Here is a 17,351-nt window from a genome sequence, read left to right on the forward strand (position 1 = left end):
GGCGATTTTTCCGACGAGTGCCAAGGCTGGAGAAGTTAGAGAGAGAGAAAAAAATGAGGAAAAACAAGGTAGCCCCCCTTTTTTTAGTGTCAGCCAGAGAAGCGTTTTCGAGGAAAAGTCTATTGGATGGCTCTTTTTTTCTACTATTTTCCTTGGAGGTTTTTCTTTTTTTTTTTGTTGCTTGCAATGTGCGATGGGGAGGGAGGAAAAGGTGCACTTTTGATTGGAGCAGAAACTAACATTTGCGCCTGGCATTTTTCCCAACATTTTTCCCGGTATTGGACAACAAATTTTTTTTGGTCAATTTTCTGCAAGTTTTCCCTCTATTTTTCCTGTCTTTGAACAAATGGAAAATTGGCAAACACGTGGAAAATTGATTTTGATGATTTTGGATTCTTGGGAAATGTGAAAAAAAAATTCTAGAAGGTTTTCTTTTTTGAGGAAAATACCCATTGAAATCTTCTAGGTAAATCTCAATAAATGTCAAAGGAAACACTCCCCAGAGAAAGGACACTGGGCAAAAATGTATGGGAATTGGTCTCTGTAGCGACCACATGATATAGCATGAAAAACCACCGAGACCTAGGATGATATTCGCCGGGTGTCCTCGTAAAAACGCCTTTATCCTTTCGAAAAAAAAAAATACTATTTTGACATTGAATTACTCAAGATTGGCCCAAGGGATCTTCATGAAATTTGGTATGGAGTCAAAGTACGACTTAAACTATTTATCCATGGATACTACTCCCTTCCCCCATCCCTCCTTCCAGTAGCCCCCATACAAAATGAGGACCTTTTCCACTATAACTCCCCTCGGAGAAAAGGTAGAAAGCTGAAACTCGGCATGGGCACAGGGTTTATGGAAGCCTATTCAGTCATATTACAGTAGACTCTCTCTCAATCGGGAATATGGGGCAAAATGTCATCCGGTTTATCCATAGATTTGGACGTCAAAGCCTTTTTAAATTCAACAAAAAGCGCTCAATTGTAAAGAATCACGATAAAATAGGAAGAACTACAGCGTATTTAAACGAATTAGTTTCATTATTAAACGTGAAAATTGTTAACAGAATTTTTCGCCCGATTGAAAAAGAGCCGATTGAGTGAGAGTCTACTGTATTATTATCATCGTACGCACGAGTAGATATATTTAAAAAAAAAAATAAATTTGGCCGTTTGGCTTTGGAGGCTTCACATCAACGCTCAGACGGCAGCGGACGCAAGAAGATTAATGCCTTATTGCTTTATGAATTTTGTATCAATTGTGTATGCTTAAGTGTAATAAAAATATTATTATTATTATTATTATTATGAAGATATCTCTTTCCAAATCAGAAATATTGCGTACTATGGTCGTAATGGTCAGATCCGAAATTGCCGGATTATGATTTTCGGCATCAGGGATGTTTAAAACATCTACCCTGTTAATTTCAGCTCGATCTGAGAACTTTGAGAAAATCCGAGGATTACAATAGGTGTAATTAGAAGGAATCACACCTGAAAAAATTGCTCTAGAATTAATTTCAAAACCGATTTTGATGATTTTGGCAATTTTTGGAAAGATGAGAAAATTTCCCAGAAGGAAATCAGTCTGAAACGCTTTTCCTGGTGAAAATACCTCGAAAAGAATCCTTCAAAAAATTTCCGGATTAAAAAATAATGTTGTAGAATTCATTTCAAAACCGATTTTGATGATTTTGGAAATGGAAGTTTTAGAACGATGAGAAAATTCCGTTCTGAGACACTTTTCCTGGTGAAAATATCCCAAAAAAAAAGCCTTCAAAATTTCCAGATTAAAAAACATTTCTAGACTTCATTTCAATACCGATTTTGATGATTTTGGCAGTTTTTGAAAGATGAGAAAATTTCCCAAAAGGAAATCGTTCTGAGACACTTCCTGGTAACAATACCCCGAAGGAAAAGCTTCAAAATTTCCAGATTTAAAAAAAATTGTCTTAGAATTAATTTCAAAACCGATTTTGATGATCGTGGCAATGGCAGTTTTGGAACGATGAGAAAATTCCGTTCCGAGACACTTTTCCTGGTGAAAATACCTTGAAAAAAAAAACCTTCAAAATTTCAGGATGAAAAGAAATTGTCCTAGAATTCATTTCAAAACCTATTTTAATGATCTTGGCAGTTTTTGAAAGATGAGAAAATTTCCCAAAAGGAAATCGCTTTGAGACACTTTCCCCGGTAAAATACCCCGAAAAGAAACCATCAAAAATTTCCAGATTAAAAAAAATTGCCCTAGAATTCATTTCAGAACCGATTTTGATGATTTTGTTAGATTTTGGGATGATGATAAAATTTCGTTCAGAGACACATTCCAGAAAAAATAACCGTCAAAATTTCCAGATTAAAAACAATTTCTAGACCGATTCATTTCAAAACCGATTTTGATGACTCCTGAACGTTCTGCGAATGCTCTTATGGGCAATCCAAATGCTCTTCTAAAAGGTCTAAAAAGTGCTTTCTTTTTTCTTTTTGTTTTTTGATTTTTTTCGGGAAATTTTTCAGTGAATTTGAGAAGAAGATTTCTTTCAGAACATTTTTGATGATTGCATTTTTTTCTTTGACTTTGCAAAAACTATCATTTTGTATAGAATTTTAATGAGAGAAAGAATTGCTGTATGAAGGCTCGCGCGCGCGCGCGCGAGAAAAAGGCGAAAAATAAATAAGAAGAGAAAACGAATAATGCTGAGAGATGCTGAATTTAAAAGAAAAAGCAACAACAAAAAAAAAGAACTAAAAGAGAAAAAAAAAAGAATAAGGAACGATCACAAGAGGCAACGAATAAGAAGAGATAGAAAAAGTATCTTGACCTGCCTCAAGCATGTTAGAGTTGAATGTGCGCTAAGAAGATAAAGCATTAATAAATGCACGACAAATAAAAATAAAACCAAAAAAAAAAGAAGAAGAAAAAAAAAGAAAGAAAGAAAATGAAAAAAATAAATATATATATATATAGGAAAAAAGAGGCCTCAAAGAATCAACAATACACTCGAAGATATGCTTCGCCTACAGAGAGAATATTTTATTAAAAATAGGAATAACAAAAAAGGCGAAGCTAAGAAAGTATTTGTGGCAAATGTGCGCGAGATTCTTCTCTCTTTTTTTTTCTTTTTTTTTTCTTTTTTTTTTGTTATTATTATTTTTGTTCTTAAAGAAACATCTCTCAATGCAGCTTCTTCTTGCCCCAAACATCCCACTTTAAGACGTTCTCTCTCATTTCTTCTCCTTAGAATATGCAATTTGGGAAGATAGTTTGATGAATTTGTGAGTTTTTCTTCTCCTGAGACACAATTTTTCCCACCAAGAATTAATACAAAAAAAAAGTGAAAAATTAAAGAAAAATCAAAGGGTTATTCAAGTTTGGAATACCGATACATTTTTCCCTTTCGAATCCATAGAATCCACGGAATTACTCATAAGATCCTAAAAGAATCTGAAATGATATTCCTTCAAGAATCACTTGAATCAAATTAAAATGGATTTTTTTTCTAAAACTCCGCGATAAACAATGATAAGCCAATGAAAATTAGTAAATGGACATATTTTCACATTTTCAACTAAAACAATAATTGTAGAATATGTCTGATTTGAAGAGAAATAATTATTTCACCTGTAGAAGATGCAAGGTAAAAGACCTAGGGTAATGTGTCTAAAGTGAGACAGTTTGGAAAGTGGGACAAAGCAGTGTGGAATGTGGGACACCTCGCTAAAAATTTAATAATAAATCAATTAAATATTTCAATTTTCTATAAAAGAGATTATTAAAGCTAATTTTATGATTATTTTAGAAGTTAAAAATGCAAAAGTCGTTATTAAACACTCAAAGGGTGACTTGCAAGAAGAATTTAAAAAAAAAGTGTATTGCATGCAGGGCCGGATTTAGAAATGTGGAGGCCCAATGCCCATTTGCAGGGACCCCAAAAATCTGACGTTTTCCAACAATGTCGCAGCTTTAACATTTTACATAAAATAACGATATTCCGTGTTACAGGTAAATTTGAGCAGCTTTAAATTTACCTGAGACCTGATACCTTGCTTTTACTACTCGAACCGACTCGAACTCTATCAAAAAAACAGTACAATCCCTGGTTTTTTGTGCCTTACAGTTGTAGCTACAAAGTGGAAGACCCAGACGAGGACATTTACGCAAAAAAAAAATCTGGAACGTTTAAAATTAAAACGTATTCTCCAGTGGAAAAGGACCTCCATGTGGAGCCTTAAAAATCCCAAAAACGACAAGATTTTATACATCCTTAAAAAAGAAGTTATACTTGATAGAGCGAAGAAGTACCTTGGCTTGCATGTTTAAGGCCAGTTGCAGAATATGGAAATTTTTTATGAGAAATAATTTCCAATTGACCAATTGATCAGCAAACAAAATGATTGTGTTTAACTGAAGGGAGAATCTTACGATAATGTGGACATTTGATTGGCCACAGGAAGTCAAAGACCACTGTATTTGAAGTCCTGGACTTCCGCGATGGCCAATTATCGATTTCCACTGGCGTTTTTGGGCTGCATCATCGATATGGATGCCAATGTGTATTTGAAAATTGTCTCGGAAGTACCCCTGAAGCCGTGGGCATACAAAAATTTCGGTAAATTATTCTGGAAGTTCGAACAAGACTCGTAACCCTGCTCGAAACCGTCGCAAAAATCAGGCTCCAAATAAGATTTGGCTCTGTAAGACTCAAGGAAGATTTTTTTTGTTGGGAAAACCCTCGGAAAAGCCACCAAACTACCCTAAAAAAGCTCCATAGCACCTCTCTGCAGCATTCTCCCTTAAAATCCAATCTTAATCCAATCCCAATGATTTTTTCCAATTAAAAAAAAAACTTTCAAAAAACTCCCTAAACTTTTCCTCACACGCCTCCGTTCACACTAAGGGGTTTTCTCAGTGTCAAAGTTCAGGGAAATATCACTTTTCCTCTAAAAAAAAAACTTCGTTTGCAAGATTTCTAGTTTAAAAATTCACCAAAAATCCAATTCCAATCCGATTTTGATGATTACCAGAAAATAAGAAAGCTCATGAGATTTCCCAAAAGTTTTCCAAAGGTGGAAAATGGTGTTTTCTTGGTGGAAATTGCCCTAAGAACTCACTCAATTTGACCCCTTCAAGAAGCCTTTCAGTGGAAGGGTTTCACTTTTTTTCTTTAAAAAAAAATTCCCATTAATTCAATTTTCATTGAATTTTCCTGGACATTGGTGTTTTGGAAAATTGGGAAAATTTCCCACAAATCCTCTGAATAGGTCAAAGTGGGTTTTCGTGGAGAAAATGCAGAAAAATCAGCAAAATGAAGAAAAGAGTGTCAGGGTTTTTGGTAAAATTGCTGTAGCAGAGTTATTTGAAGACCAATTTTGATGATTTTTGGTTGATTGGAAAAATGAGAAAATTCTCTAGGAGTAGCTAGAGACAAGAGGTAGGTTTTGCGCGTTTTTAGTGCCGTGGGAAAGGCTTTGAAATTTAGAAAAAAACAAAGAATCCAAAAATGCTGCCAAAGTAAAGCCATTTCCTAACCGTTTTTAAGGATTCTGGCTACCCTCAGAGAGACTAGGGTATTTTTTTCAATAAAATTATACATATTTGAGGACACAAGGAGAGCTTTCCTTTCGGGAAATGAATGGGAAAACCAGGGAAAAGAGTGTAAGGGTTTCGCAAGGATTTCCATAGCACAGAGTCAGTTTTAGACCGATTTTAATGATCTCAATTGCACTGAAATAGTGGGAAAATACTCTTGGAGATCCTAGGGACATTTAGTAGGCTTTCCTTGGTGGAAATATCTTTAAAAATGCCTCGGAGAGGCCTCAGAAAAACCTTTGAATTTTCCAGGGAAAGAGTGTAGAGTTTCTACAAAAATAGCTGTAGCGGAGCCATTTTTAAACCGATTTTGATGATCTGAATTGCACTGAAATAGTGGGAAAATACTCTTGGAGATCCTAGGGACATTTAGTAGGCTTTCCTTGGTGGAAATACCTCAAAAATGCCTCGCGGAGAGGCCTCAGAAAAACCTTTGAATTTTCCAGGGAAAGAGTGTAGAGTTTCTACAAAAATAGCTGTAGCGGAGCCATTTTTAAACCGATTTTGATGATCTGAATTGCACTGAAATAGTGGAAAAATACTCTTGGAGATCCTAGGGACATTTAGTAGGCTTTCCTTGGTGGAAATACCTCAAAAATGCCTCGGAGAGGCCTCAGAAAAACCTTTGAATTTTCCAGGGAAAGAGTGTAGAGTTTCTACAAAAATAGCTGTAGCGGAGCCATTTTTAAACCGATTTTGATGATCTGAATTGCACTGAAATAGTGGGAAAATACTCTTGGAGATCCTAGGGACATTGGGTAGGCCTTCCTTGGTGGAAATGCCTGGGAAATGCCTTAGAAAAATCTTTAAAGTTTGCAGGACAAAGAGTGTAGGGCTTTCGCAAAAAGTTCCATATCAGAGAGCCAATTTCAAACCGATTTTGATAACTCTGTCTTTCAATCTTCCCTGTGTGGAAATGCTTAGGAAAAACCTACAAGAAAACCCTTCCAAGTTACCCCCAGAAAAAAAGAAGTGCAATGTTTTGTTCAAATAAATCACAATTAATCCATTTCTTGACCGATTTTGATGCTTTTGAGTGTTTCTGGGAAAAGTGGGAAAAATGTCTCAGAGGATGTCGGAAACACCTTTGAAGATGCAAGTAGAAACCTTTGAAGTTTGCAAGAGAAATTCCTTTTAGCAAAACTTTAGTTAAAATGGTAAATAAAATTCAAAATCCATTTCTTAATCGTTTTTGATGATCCTGGCCACTTTGGAAAAACAGGAAAATTCTGCAATTGAAAAGAAAGACACCAACAGAATTTCCTTTGCGTAAATGTTCCGGAAAAACCTCTGAAATTTACGAAAATGAAAGACGTTTCAGACGTTTCGAGATTTTTGGACCGATTTTGATGATTTTTGGTGGTTTGGAAGGAATTAGGCTTTTCTGGCTGAAAATGCCTTTCAGAAGACTTGGAAGTTTAACTGAAAATAGACGTGTAAGAGTTTCTTTTTAATGAATTCTCAGTAAATTTGGTTTTTCTAACCGATTTTGATGATTTTGACTTTTTGGAAAAGGTGGGAAAAATGTCTCAGAAGATGTCTTGAGGAAAATTCCCCTGGAAAAGTCTGGGAAGCTTACCAAAGGCTTCAAATATCTTTCTTTATGATGATCACACGGTTGAGCCATTTCTAGACCGATTTTGATGATTGTATGTGCTTCAAAAGGGCGAAGAAAAATTCCCAAAAATACCCCAAAAAGGAAAATCCTATCATGAATTGGGTTTTTCTTAACCAGAAATTGTTTCACGAAAAAAAAAAACAGTTTTAAATCCTCAAGAAAAAATTCTTGGGAAATTGTTAACCGATTTTGATGATTTTTGGATGGTTTTGGAAACGTGTTGGGGAACTTTTCAGATTTTCTAAAATCCTGAATTAGGCTTTTCTTGATGAAAATGCTCTTCAGAAGACTTTAAAGTTTAACTGAAAATATTTATGCAACGGTTTTGTTTTTTAACTGAATTCTCAGTAAGTTTGTTTTTTAACCGATTTTGATGATTTTAGATCATTTGGAAGGATGTAGGGAAAATTCTCTAGCAGATTTTCTAAAACCCTGAATTAAGCTTAATATAAATGTGTAAAGATTTTGTTATTAATTCCCAGTAAATTTATTTTTCAAACCGATTTTGATGATTTTGAGTGATTTGGAGGGGTAAAATATATCCAAAGGAGTATTGTAATTTTCATTGCTTTCTAAATTCCTTTTTTTTTTGGCATTTTTTCGATGATCCCAATTGGTTTTAGAGGCTTAAAGTAGGTCCCAAAAAGGCCTTTTGGAAGGGACTTTAGAGGGATTGATTGATGCCTTACGGACCATCAAATAACTTCATATCCGTTTTTGAGCTCAATCAAAAGGGGATTAAATTACAATTAAAAATATTTGTTTCTTTTTTTTTGGAAGAGAAAAACAATCCTTAAATGCTTACTAAAGCCTCCACTTACCATTTTTTTTTGGTTTTTGGTTTTTTCTTTCTTTTTTTTTTAAAAAATTCGATAGTGTGTTATGTTTAAAGTAGTAAAAAAAATTAGAAAAAAAATACAAATTCAAAAAATAAAAACAATTAAAAAAAAAGTGTGATATTATACAGCAACATAGACGATGAACATGGAAAAAAATACAATCAGGTTAGGTTGAAATAAAAAGAAAATAAATAAATAAAGAAAACAATGTGAGCGTGTAATAAAATACAATGAGGTAGGGGAGAGGATGTGTAATAAATTAAACGGTTGATGGGAATATTTTCCGACGGGAATATTTTGTTTTGTTTTTTTTTTTACTTTGGCAAACGCAAAATTAGGAAACAACAAAAATGCCGTAAAAAAATAATTCATATTTTTCTACACAGAAAAGAAATGTTCTCGATGGTGCAATTTTTCATTGAAAAAAATGTGTTTAAATTTGAATTTGTTTCTTTTTATTTTGGGAGTATATGTAAAAAATTGTAAAATATCCTCAATGAAGGAATATTTCACAATTGAGCAAAAATTTTAAGTATTTTGCATGGAAACAGGGGTTATTTTACACAAAAGGCCAAGTTAAGTGTAAAATTAATGTACACAGTGGAAAAAAAGGATTAGAAGTATAATCGTGGGATTGCTTTTTTACCACGATTATTCTTGAAAAGTCACTCAAATATGTCTTGAGTAACTTAAAAATTTGTAATTTAAATTTTGTGTAATGATAAACTGTGTAATCAACTGCGTTGTGTACATTTTTTTTTTACATATTTCGGGTAAAATTTCACAGTTTTCTGGGAAAATGTGTACAAATTGCTCTGTTTTCAGACAAAATGTGTACAAATGACACAGTTTTCTGGCAAAATGTGTACAAATTGCACAGTTTTGAGATAAAATGTGTAGAAATTCCACAGTTTTCTGGCAAAATGTGTACATATGACACATTTTCCAGGCAAAATGTGTACAAATGACTCAGTTTTCAGGCAAAATGTTCACAAATTACACAGTTTTCTGGCAAAATGTTTATACATTACTCTGTCTTCAGGCAAAATGTGTACTAATTGCTCTGTTTTCAGACAAAATCTGTCGAAATTGCCCAGTTTCCATACAAAATCTGTACAAAGAACACAATTTTCAGACAAAATATGTACAAATAACACAGTCTTCAGGCAAAATGTGTGGAAATTACTGAGTTTTCAGGGAAAATTTGTACAAATTGCTCTGTTTTCAGACAAAACGTGAACAAAAGACACAGTTTTCTGGCAAAATGTGTACAAATGACACAATTTTCAGACTAAATGTGCAGAAATTGCACAATTTTCAGGCAAAATGTGTACAAATTGCACAGTTTTCTGTCAAAATGTCTACAAATGACACAGTTTTCTGGCAAAATGTGTACAAATGACACAATTTTCAGACAAAATGTGCAGAAATTGCACAATTTTCAGGCAAAATGTGTACAAATTGCACAGTTTTCTGTCAAAATGTCTACAAATGACACAGTTTTCTGGCAAAATATGTGGAAATTACACAGTTTTCAGACTAAATGTGCAGAAATTGCACAATTTTCAGGCAAAATGTGTACAAATTGCACAGTTTTCTGTCAAAATGTCTACAAATGACACAGTTTTCTGGCAAAATGTGTACAAATGACACAATTTTCAGACAAAATGTGCAGAAATTGCACAATTTTCAGGCAAAATGTGTACAAATTGCACAGTTTTCTGTCAAAATATGTGGAAATTACACAGTTTTCAGACTAAATGTGCAGAAATTGCACAATTTTCAGGCAAAATGTGTACAAATTGCACAGTTTTCTGTCAAAATGTCTACAAATGACACAGTTTTCTGGCAAAATATGTGGAAATTACACAGTTTTCAGACAAAATGCGTACAAATTGCTCTGTTTTCAGGCAAAATCTCAAAAAATGACACATTTTTCAGGCAAAATATTCACAAATTGCACAATTTACAGGCAAAATGTGTACAAATAACACAATTTCTAGGAAAGATGTGTATAAATGACACGGTTTTCAGGCAAAATGTGTACAAAGGACAGTTTTCTGGTAAAATTTATGGAAATTGCTCAGTTTTCAGACAAAATATGTACAAATTACAGAGTTTACAGACAAAATGTGCAGAAATGACACAGTTTTCAGGCAAAATGTGTAGAAATTGCTCTGTTTTCAGACAAAATGTGAACAAATGACACAGTTTTCTGGTAAAATGTGTGGAAAATCCATAGTTTTCAGGCGAAATGTGTACTAATTGCTCTGTTTTCAGACAAAATCTGTCGAAATTGCCCAGTTTCCATACAAAATCTGTACAAAGAACACAATTTTCAGACAAAATATGTACAAATAACACAGTCTTCAGGCAAAATGTGTGGAAATTACTGAGTTTTCAGGGAAAATTTGTACAAATTGCTCTGTTTTCAGACAAAACGTGAACAAAAGACACAGTTTTCTGGCAAAATGTGTACAAATGACACAATTTTCAGACTAAATGTGCAGAAATTGCACAATTTTCAGGCAAAATGTGTACAAATTGCACAGTTTTCTGTCAAAATATGTGGAAATTACACAGTTTTCAGACTAAATGTGCAGAAATTGCACAATTTTCAGGCAAAATGTGTACAAATTGCACAGTTTTCTGTCAAAATGTCTACAAATGACACAGTTTTCTGGCAAAATATGTGGAAATTACACAGTTTTCAGACAAAATGCGTACAAATTGCTCTGTTTTCAGGCAAAATCTCAAAAAATGACACATTTTTCAGGCAAAATATTCACAAATTGCACAATTTACAGGCAAAATGTGTACAAATAACACAATTTCTAGGAAAGATGTGTATAAATGACACGGTTTTCAGGCAAAATGTGTACAAAGGACAGTTTTCTGGTAAAATTTATGGAAATTGCTCAGTTTTCAGACAAAATATGTACAAATTACAGAGTTTACAGACAAAATGTGCAGAAATGACACAGTTTTCAGGCAAAATGTGTAGAAATTGCTCTGTTTTCAGACAAAATGTGAACAAATGACACAGTTTTCTGGTAAAATGTGTGGAAAATCCATAGTTTTCAGGCGAAATGTGTACTAATTGCTCTGTTTTCAGACAAAATCTGTCGAAATTGCCCAGTTTCCATACAAAATCTGTACAAAGAACACAATTTTCAGACAAAATATGTACAAATAACACAGTCTTCAGGCAAAATGTGTGGAAATTACTGAGTTTTCAGGGAAAATTTGTACAAATTGCTCTGTTTTCAGACAAAACGTGAACAAAAGACACAGTTTTCTGGCAAAATGTGTACAAATGACACAATTTTCAGACTAAATGTGCAGAAATTGCACAATTTTCAGGCAAAATGTGTACAAATTGCACAGTTTTCTGTCAAAATATGTGGAAATTACACAGTTTTCAGACTAAATGTGCAGAAATTGCACAATTTTCAGGCAAAATGTGTACAAATTGCACAGTTTTCTGTCAAAATGTCTACAAATGACACAGTTTTCTGGCAAAATATGTGGAAATTACACAGTTTTCAGACAAAATGCGTACAAATTGCTCTGTTTTCAGGCAAAATCTCAAAAAATGACACATTTTTCAGGCAAAATATTCACAAATTGCACAATTTACAGGCAAAATGTGTACAAATAACACAATTTCTAGGAAAGATGTGTATAAATGACACGGTTTTCAGGCAAAATGTGTACAAAGGACAGTTTTCTGGTAAAATTTATGGAAATTGCTCAGTTTTCAGACAAAATATGTACAAATTACAGAGTTTACAGACAAAATGTGCAGAAATGACACAGTTTTCAGGCAAAATGTGTAGAAATTGCTCTGTTTTCAGACAAAATGTGAACAAATGACACAGTTTTCTGGTAAAATGTGTGGAAAATCCATAGTTTTCAGGCGAAATGTGTACTAATTGCTCTGTTTTCAGACAAAATCTGTCGAAATTGCCCAGTTTCCATACAAAATCTGTACAAAGAACACAATTTTCAGACAAAATATGTACAAATAACACAGTCTTCAGGCAAAATGTGTGGAAATTACTGAGTTTTCAGGGAAAATTTGTACAAATTGCTCTGTTTTCAGACAAAACGTGAACAAAAGACACAGTTTTCTGGCAAAATGTGTACAAATGACACAATTTTCAGACTAAATGTGCAGAAATTGCACAATTTTCAGGCAAAATGTGTACAAATTGCACAGTTTTCTGTCAAAATATGTGGAAATTACACAGTTTTCAGACTAAATGTGCAGAAATTGCACAATTTTCAGGCAAAATGTGTACAAATTGCACAGTTTTCTGTCAAAATGTCTACAAATGACACAGTTTTCTGGCAAAATATGTGGAAATTACACAGTTTTCAGACAAAATGCGTACAAATTGCTCTGTTTTCAGGCAAAATCTCAAAAAATGACACATTTTTCAGGCAAAATATTCACAAATTGCACAATTTACAGGCAAAATGTGTACAAATAACACAATTTCTAGGAAAGATGTGTATAAATGACACGGTTTTCAGGCAAAATGTGTACAAAGGACAGTTTTCTGGTAAAATTTATGGAAATTGCTCAGTTTTCAGACAAAATATGTACAAATTACAGAGTTTACAGACAAAATGTGCAGAAATGACACAGTTTTCAGGCAAAATGTGTAGAAATTGCTCTGTTTTCAGACAAAATGTGAACAAATGACACAGTTTTCTGGTAAAATGTGTGGAAAATCCATAGTTTTCAGGCGAAATGTGTACTAATTGCTCTGTTTTCAGACAAAATCTGTCGAAATTGCCCAGTTTCCATACAAAATCTGTACAAAGAACACAATTTTCAGACAAAATATGTACAAATAACACAGTCTTCAGGCAAAATGTGTGGAAATTACTGAGTTTTCAGGGAAAATTTGTACAAATTGCTCTGTTTTCAGACAAAACGTGAACAAAAGACACAGTTTTCTGGCAAAATGTGTACAAATGACACAATTTTCAGACTAAATGTGCAGAAATTGCACAATTTTCAGGCAAAATGTGTACAAATTGCACAGTTTTCTGTCAAAATATGTGGAAATTACACAGTTTTCAGACTAAATGTGCAGAAATTGCACAATTTTCAGGCAAAATGTGTACAAATTGCACAGTTTTCTGTCAAAATGTCTACAAATGACACAGTTTTCTGGCAAAATATGTGGAAATTACACAGTTTTCAGACAAAATGCGTACAAATTGCTCTGTTTTCAGGCAAAATCTCAAAAAATGACACATTTTTCAGGCAAAATATTCACAAATTGCACAATTTACAGGCAAAATGTGTACAAATAACACAATTTCTAGGAAAGATGTGTATAAATGACACGGTTTTCAGGCAAAATGTGTACAAAGGACAGTTTTCTGGTAAAATTTATGGAAATTGCTCAGTTTTCAGACAAAATATGTACAAATTACAGAGTTTACAGACAAAATGTGCAGAAATGACACAGTTTTCAGGCAAAATGTGTAGAAATTGCTCTGTTTTCAGACAAAATGTGAACAAATGACACAGTTTTCTGGTAAAATGTGTGGAAAATCCATAGTTTTCAGGCGAAATGTGTACTAATTGCTCTGTTTTCAGACAAAATCTGTCGAAATTGCCCAGTTTCCATACAAAATCTGTACAAAGAACACAATTTTCAGACAAAATATGTACAAATAACACAGTCTTCAGGCAAAATGTGTGGAAATTACTGAGTTTTCAGGGAAAATTTGTACAAATTGCTCTGTTTTCAGACAAAACGTGAACAAAAGACACAGTTTTCTGGCAAAATGTGTACAAATGACACAATTTTCAGACTAAATGTGCAGAAATTGCACAATTTTCAGGCAAAATGTGTACAAATTGCACAGGTTTCTGTCAAAATGTCTACAAATGACACAGTTTTCTGGCAAAATGTGTACAAATGACACAATTTTCAGACAAAATGTGCAGAAATTGCACAATTTTCAGGCAAAATGTGTACAAATTGCACAGTTTTCTGGTAAAATGTCTACAAATGACACAGTTTTCTGGCAAAATGTGTACAAATGACACAATTTTCAGACAAAATGTGCAGAAATTGCACATTTTTCAGGCAAAATGTGTACAAATTGCACAGTTTTCTGTCAAAATGTCTACAAATGACACAGTTTTCTGGCAAAATGTGTACAAATGACACAATTTTCAGACAAAATGTGCAGAAATTGCACAATTTTCAGGCAACATGTGTACAAATTGCACAGTTTTCTGTCAAAATGTCTACAAATGACACAGTTTTCTGGCAAAATATGTGGAAATTACACAGTTTTCAGACTAAATGTGCAGAAATTGCACAATTTTCAGGCAAAATGTGTACAAATTGCACAGTTTTCTGTCAAAATGTCTACAAATGACACAGTTTTCTGGCAAAATGTGTACAAATGACACAATTTTCAGACAAAATGTGCAGAAATTGCACAATTTTCAGGCAAAATGTGTACAAATTGCACAGTTTTCTGTCAAAATGTCTACAAATAACACAGTTTTCTGGCAAAATATGTGGAAATGACACAATTTTCAGACAAAATGTGCAGAAATTGCACAATTTTTAGGCAAAATGTGTACAAATTGCACAGTTTTCTGTCAAAATGTCTACAAATGACACAGTTTTCTGGCAAAATATGTGGAAATTACACAGTTTTCAGACAAAATGCGTACAAATTGCTCTGTTTTCAGGCAAAATCTCAAAAAGTGACACATTTTTCAGGCAAAATATTCACAAATTGCACAATTTACAGGCAAAATGTGTACAAATAACACAATTTCTAGGAAAGATGTGTACAAATGACACGGTTTTCAGGCAAAATGTGTACAAAGGACAGTTTTCTGGTAAAATTTATGGAAATTGCTCAGTTATCAGACAAAATATGTACAAATTACAGAGTTTACAGACAAAATGTGCAGAAATGACACAGTTTTCAGGCAAAATGTGTAGAAATTGCTCTGTTTTCAGACAAAATGTGTACAAATAATACAGTTTTCAGACAAAATGTGTGAAAATTCCACAGTTTTCAGGCAAAATGTGTACAAATTGCTCTGGTTTTAGACAAAATCTGTACAAATTGTTCTGTTTTCAGGCAAAATGTGCACAAATTACACAATTTTCTGCCAAAATGTGTGCAAATTGTACAGTTTACAGACAAAATGTGTACTAATAACTCAGTTTTCCGGCAAAATGTGTACCAATTCCACAATTTTCAGACAAAATGTGTACAAATTGCACAGTTTTCTAGCAAAATCCGTGGAAAATCCACAGTTTCCAGGCAAAATGTGTGCAAATGACTCAGTTTTCCGGCAAAATGTGTACCAATTCCACAGTTTTCAGGCAAAATGTGACCAAAGTACAGAGTTTTCAGACAAAATGTGCACAACTTACACAGTTTTGAGACAAAATGTATAGAAATTGCACAGTTTTCTGGCAAAATCCGTGGAAAATCCACAGTTTCCAGGCAAAATGTGTACAAATGACACAATTTCTAACTAAAATGTGTACAAATTACACAGTTTTCAGGCAAAATGCACAGAAATGGCACAGTTTTCAGACAAAATGTGTACAAATGACACAATTTCTAATCGAAATGTGTATAAATTACACAGTTTCCAGACAAACTGCCTAGAAGTGTGTTTTAAATTGTCTTTTGGAAGTATCCCACGGGTTCCGCATGATCCACGCGTAAAAAAAACAAAGAAACACATTTTTTTCAATGAAAAATGACAAACAAACGATTGTTTTTTTCAAACTGTGTAGAACTTTTTGAGGTTAGGAATCTAACAAAAAGTAATTTTGTGTATGTTTTTGGACTTTTGTCATTTTTTTTTTTTTGGTTTCTGGAAGATTACTATACACAACGGAAGAGATGCCAACTCACTCGTTGCAGGGTTGACCAGCATTCTTCTAATGTTCGCTCACTGATCGTCGCTGCACTATTGGATCGCGTCAGTTGCTGCTAAATTGGGGGTCACAAAATAAGTCGAGAGATAGAAAATATTGAAAAAGAAAATCCCAAAAGAACTTAAATTTTGGTTAGCGGGATATTTTGTAAATATAATATCTGTATTTTTTTTTTTTTAAATTGTTTAACAGGAAGTTTTTGGAGTTTTTTTTTTTTGAAATGATACAAATAAAAAACCGCACACTTTTTGTAAAAGAAAAAAATAAATAAAGGAAATTAATAAATTACGCATAAATTACAATAAATTACCCCAAAGAAAATTATTTGAATTTGATCTACATAGAACCGAATTAGTATAAACCTAAACCAATAAAAATATATAAAAACAAAATAAAAAATAAAATAAAATTACCAACAAAAACTGGCCAATTTACATTTTCGCAATCGAGAATCATTTGAGAGCCCTAATCCTCGGGAGCTTTTTTGATTTATTTTCTTTTTTTTTTAAATTGTTTTTGGTATTTTAGGGGGAATGTGTGTGTATGTGTGAATGTCATTAATGTCACATATTCACCAACTATGACTTTTTCCGTCCATTAGCATCTCGCAACGGTCACCACTGATATCTAGGCAAATGCAAAAAGATCTCATTCGAATCACATAGATCTCAAGTCAATTTTTACGCACTAGGTAGTAATTTTCTACACCATGTATACCAACAGTGTCTCAGATATTTAAAAGGCAAGACCGTTGGGTCTTGGTAAATGTTAATTTTACCCTGCAGTATTTATCCAAAATTTCGGTGTATTGTATTTAGGTGTATTGGAGGTTAAATTTACCCCTTTTCATGTTAATTTTACCCTTAAAAAGGTGTAAAATTAACACGAAAAAATATTGATATATTTTTACATCTAAAAAGTGTTAAAGTTATCAGGAAAAAGTGTTAATCGCACCCCCATTTTCCCTATAGCCAACGGCCGTAGTGATTCTATTGGATTTCCAGCAGACTTTTCTGCCATGTCCGCTGATTTTACCGCTAAAAATCCGCGTAAACTTCTGAGATGAAATTTGACGCTAAATTTCTTCCTATCGTTCCATGGACGTTTGCGGAACTCTGCATAGGACCGCCTAATAAGACATGTCCGCGAGTTCGAATCCCTTTTGGTTGTTCGGATTGCATCCATAAAGCTTCACTGCACTTGATTCTACGGAATATGAGACTGAAAACCCCATCCCGGACAAGAAAAAATAATAATACATGTCTAGAAATCCCTTTGCGAGAAGGCCTAGTTCCTTCATGGAATGTTCTGCTAGCATTATTACTATTGCTACTATTATTACTATTAAT

The 17,351-nt window shown here is 33.5% G+C and overlaps 1 protein-coding gene across 28 annotated transcripts in view; it reads right to left on the bottom strand.

The window, feature by feature from the left end:
- Nucleotides 1-17,351, bottom strand: part of LOC129808794 (zinc finger protein 384) — a 183,694-nt gene that overhangs the window by 103,913 nt on the left and 62,430 nt on the right. For 9 of the 28 annotated variants that reach the window (XM_055858661.1, XM_055858658.1, XM_055858651.1 and 6 more), the window contains exon 4: nt 15,956-16,057. The exons of 11 other annotated variants lie outside the window; for them this stretch is intronic. In XM_055858661.1, coding sequence (XP_055714636.1) covers nt 15,956-16,057 — 102 coding nt within the window. Of the gene's footprint in view, nt 1-15,955; nt 16,058-16,577; nt 17,245-17,351 lie in introns of those variants that run through there. 8 more of the 28 variants (XM_055858664.1, XM_055858659.1, XM_055858656.1 and 5 more) reach the window with 5 other exon arrangements.

Source organism: Phlebotomus papatasi, chromosome 5, assembly GCF_024763615.1.
Source record: "Phlebotomus papatasi isolate M1 chromosome 5, Ppap_2.1, whole genome shotgun sequence".
Lineage (NCBI taxonomy): Eukaryota > Metazoa > Arthropoda > Insecta > Diptera > Psychodidae > Phlebotomus > Phlebotomus papatasi.